A 3,938-nucleotide genomic window follows, 5' to 3' on the forward strand; every position below is an offset into this window, starting at 1 on the left:
CGAACCGAATATCAAATCGAAACTAAACTTTTTTAAAAGAACTGAAATCGAATCAAATGTTAAACCGAATGATAACATTTTTAATACCGAAATATCCAAATCGAAAAATCAAAACGAATCCTGAAAGTACGAAACGCCCACCCGAGAAGTTGGTAATATTCGGGTCGGGCACCAAAATTTCCTTTATGGAAGGATAAGAGAATTAATTGGCATCATCCTTCAATTCTATCTCCTCCCTCTTTTCTCCTCTTATCTTCTGCAATGGCGCAAGCGCTAGCAACTCCAGTACTGCCATCACTCTCCATTATCAGCAATACCCTCCCCTCCTCCAACCTCAAGACCTCTCTCTCCTTCCCCATTCAAACTTCTCCAAAGGTCAACAACCAAATCCATCCCAATTTCTCCCTCTGCATTTCTCTCTCTTTTTTTTTTTTCACTAACCAAACCACGGGTTTTCAGTTTTCTTTAATTCTTTTTCTTAAAAATTTCATTTTTGGCAGATTGGGGGTTTGAGCATCAAGTGCGTGCGTGTGGGGGGAGTGGAGATTCCCAACAACAAGAGAGTGGAGTACTCGCTGCAGTACATCCATGGGGTTGGGCGCAGCAGAGCAAGGCAGATACTCGCCGACATCGGAATGGACAACAAGATCACCAAGGAATTGTCCCAGGAAGAGCTCATCACTCTCCGTGATGAAGTCTCAAAGTACATGATTGAAGGCGACCTCGTAAATTCCCAATCCTTACATTTTATTTCTAGTTTTTGTTATACATAATTTGATATTCTTTCTTGCATTGATTTTGGGTATCAATTAGGGTTTCAATGCCTTGGCTATTAGGAGGCTGTGTCTTGAATGAATGAATAGAAATTACAGATGAACTAAGCAAAAAGAGATAGGTTAACCTAGAGTGCAATGTTTTCATTAGTATAAACCCATAAAGGAAGGTTTTTGTAATTTTGTTGCAGACCGAATTGAAAATATAAATGCATTAGAAAAAAATTGAGGTTTAGGATGATTTGTTTTTTTTTTGTTGGAGGAGATGACTATAAGATCCTTAGAAATTGTAGGGTCTATGGCAGCAATGGTAGAGCCAAAGTTTTGGAATTGCTTTAGTTGAACTTGATACAGCCAGGAATTGCTATGCTGAAAAACATTTCGTTTTTGAGAATATAGTGGCAATTCTAATGATCAAGTCCACAACTTTTAATGAAGACAAATTTGACCTTCTAATTGCAAAACTGGTCCACATTTAGTGCTGCTGCCTAATTTCTGGCAAAAGGAGGATGGAAATTCTCACTTTTGAGGGTATTTGAAGAAAGAAAATAAAAACCCCAAAACTTTCACGGAGGTTTGTGGTGTAGAATGGTGTCTTGTTGTTTATGGTGGCCATAGCTAGGAAAATAAAAAACTATAGAACTGCACTAATTGTTGCATTCCTTCTCTCGTGGCCTTGGCAATGTGATGAAACTCCTCCATCAATATGAAGGAGGTTGGCAACAAGATTTGTGTCTTGTTATTGATGGCTTTGGGCATCTCATCGAATGCCCTGGTCAGGCCCATCCTGCTAGAGTCAAGACTAGTTGCTGGGCAAATGCCAAATTTGATCTCCGATCCCTGTTGCCTGCTTTGATCATTGGTGGGGATGTATGGACAAATTAGAAAATTGGAGATTTGGTTTTATAGGGTGATTGAGAAATGATTTTTTACGTTCAACATTCTTGCATATACCAAGCATGTGTGAATTCCTATTCACATGTGACTAAAAAGCTAATTGCGGGATTGAACATTGACCAATTGTTGCAAGTGGAGTACCAAGTATACCAACTGATGAGAACAAAACAGTTATCATCTTCATCTCTTCTTTCACATTCTACTAGTTCTGATTAGGACATATTGACCTTTTTAAAATTTAAAAATAAAAATAAAAATCTTGGAGGTTCTCCCACCTTCCTCCTCCCTCAGCCCCTGATTAAACTGGTTCTGATTAGTGATTAGTCAGAACACTAACTGAGTATGCAGATGCGTTTTGACTGTTTGCTCTAAATTATGGTCCTCTGTGTCTTTTGCATACTAGAATAAGTGGATAGAACAAAAAAATGGGGATGAAATGACTACTTTTCTCTTTTGATCTGCACTTGTGGTCTCTACAGCTGCTTGGCTAGAGCATAGCATAAGGTAGAACTGTAACAACTGGATTAATTCAGGCAGCTACTTGCTAATTTGAAAATGTACAGGACTACAGGTTATAATATGCTGAACCTAACTAAAGGCGGCGGTATAGTGCTAAAATAGCAATGCTAAATAGTACTGTAGTTTTCTGAAGAACTTTGAAACCAAGTTAGATGCTACTCCCTCCGTCCCATTTTATGTGTTTGGTTCGGTTAATAAGACTTAATTGAAGTTATTTACAATTCAATTTTGTAAACATGACAGATAAAATGGAACAGAAAGAGTAGTATTTTTATTGTTCATTCAGGAACCTTTTGGCCTTTACTTTTAATGGAACATGTGATTCTGCGTATATTTTGTTACTCAACTTCTGACATTTAAATGTCGGAACTTGTAAGCTTTGTACTTTTTACTCTTTGCCTTGTGTTGGCTAAGGTATCATTAACTCGGCATGTGGTATACCATATTAGAGTTTATGTTTCAGGATGCACATCAATGCTCTTGAATTCTTGATTAGTATCCTCGTCAACCAAGGGAACTGCATTGATTTTGCTTTGTTTTATTGCATAACTTCACTCAAACTAACATAAGATGATGGTTTGTTTAGAGGCGATTCAACGCCCTTGCGATTAGGAGGCTGAAGGAGATTCAGTGCTACAGAGGCATAAGACACATTCAAGGATTGCCATGCAGAGGACAGCGGACTAAGAACAATTGCCGTACTCTAAAGGGCAAGAAGGTGGCCATTGCAGGGAAGAAGAAAGCGCCTCGTTAATCCTCCGAAATAGATTATGTAACTGACTTGTATCAATCAATGCCTGTTGCAAAAATGTTCATTGATAATGTATGACCACCTTTATTTCATTGTATCCAAATTTGGATATTTTCTTGGCCCTTTCTTTTTGTTTGAATTTACAAGAATGGTGTAAAAACTCAATTTTATACATTTGGGTGCACCACTATTGGCAAGAAGGCCTCAAACAGCTCTTATAAGAGGATTTAGTGTATTGGCTTTTATTTATTTATTTTGATGATATTGGTTGCGTAAAGAGATTAGAGTATCTCCCATAGTTGTAGTTTTTGAATAGTTTTTGCAGGTGTGACTAGGAAAGAGATTAGAGTATCTCCCATAGTTGTAGTTTTTGAACAGTTTTTGCAGGTGTGACTAGGAAAGAGAAGATGAAAGGAAAAGAAAGAAAAGGAAACATGATTGTCAAGAAAAAAAATGTTAAAAAAGGGGATTTACGGGCCTAGGCACGCTTAGTGCGCTCAGTGTGCAGTAAATGCACAATTGTTTCCCGAGTTAATTCCAGCAATGGTCCTCTGACTATGTTGATTTTCCAAAATTAGTCCCCGACTTTTAATTTGGACAATTAAAGTCCCTTGACTTTCAAATTCTTTCCAATGTTGGTCCTTTCGTCAAATTTTGATTAAGTCGAGGTCAAATGAAGGGGTAAAATTGTCCGTTCACCTATATAGTGTATTATTACTCGTATTTCTCTTGTCATATACGCTATATATATGAATATAATTTCAGTCGAAGAGACTTTGACTAAGATTATATGGCTTCGATTGAGATTTCTACTGAGATTATATTCATATATATAGCGTATAGGAGAGGAGAAATACGAGTAGTAATACACTAAACAGGTGAACGGACAATTTTATCCCTTCATTTGACTCCAACTTAATCAAACTTTGACGAAAGGACTAACATTGGAAAGAATTTGAAAGTCAAGTGACCTAAATTGTCCAAATTAAAAGCCAGGG

General features: G+C 37.4%; 1 protein-coding gene across 1 annotated transcript; it reads left to right on the forward strand.

Moving 5' to 3' along the window:
• Nucleotides 1-213: 213 nt before the first annotated feature.
• Nucleotides 214-3,185, forward strand: LOC116003058 (30S ribosomal protein S13, chloroplastic-like). Its single transcript, XM_031243238.1, has 3 exons — nt 214-375; nt 501-725; nt 2,776-3,185. The coding sequence occupies exons 1-3, from the start codon at nt 262-264 to the stop codon at nt 2,941-2,943; spliced, it is 507 nt and encodes a 168-aa protein (XP_031099098.1). The 5' UTR covers nt 214-261; the 3' UTR covers nt 2,944-3,185.
• The last annotated feature ends 753 nt before the right edge of the window (nt 3,186-3,938 follow it).

The sequence above is a fragment of the Ipomoea triloba genome, chromosome 13, assembly GCF_003576645.1.
Source record: "Ipomoea triloba cultivar NCNSP0323 chromosome 13, ASM357664v1".
NCBI classification, from domain to species: Eukaryota; Viridiplantae; Streptophyta; class Magnoliopsida; order Solanales; family Convolvulaceae; genus Ipomoea; species Ipomoea triloba.

Bases quoted from the DNA above. Each gene is read 5' to 3' on its own strand.
- LOC116003058 (XM_031243238.1), top strand. From the start codon at position 262: ATGGCGCAAGCGCTAGCAACTCCAGTACTGCCATCACTCTCCATTATC. The intron at 376-500 runs GTCAACAACCAA...CATTTTTGGCAG, and splicing joins CCATTCAAACTTCTCCAAAG to ATTGGGGGTTTGAGCATCAA. The intron at 726-2,775 runs GTAAATTCCCAA...TGGTTTGTTTAG, and splicing joins ACATGATTGAAGGCGACCTC to AGGCGATTCAACGCCCTTGC.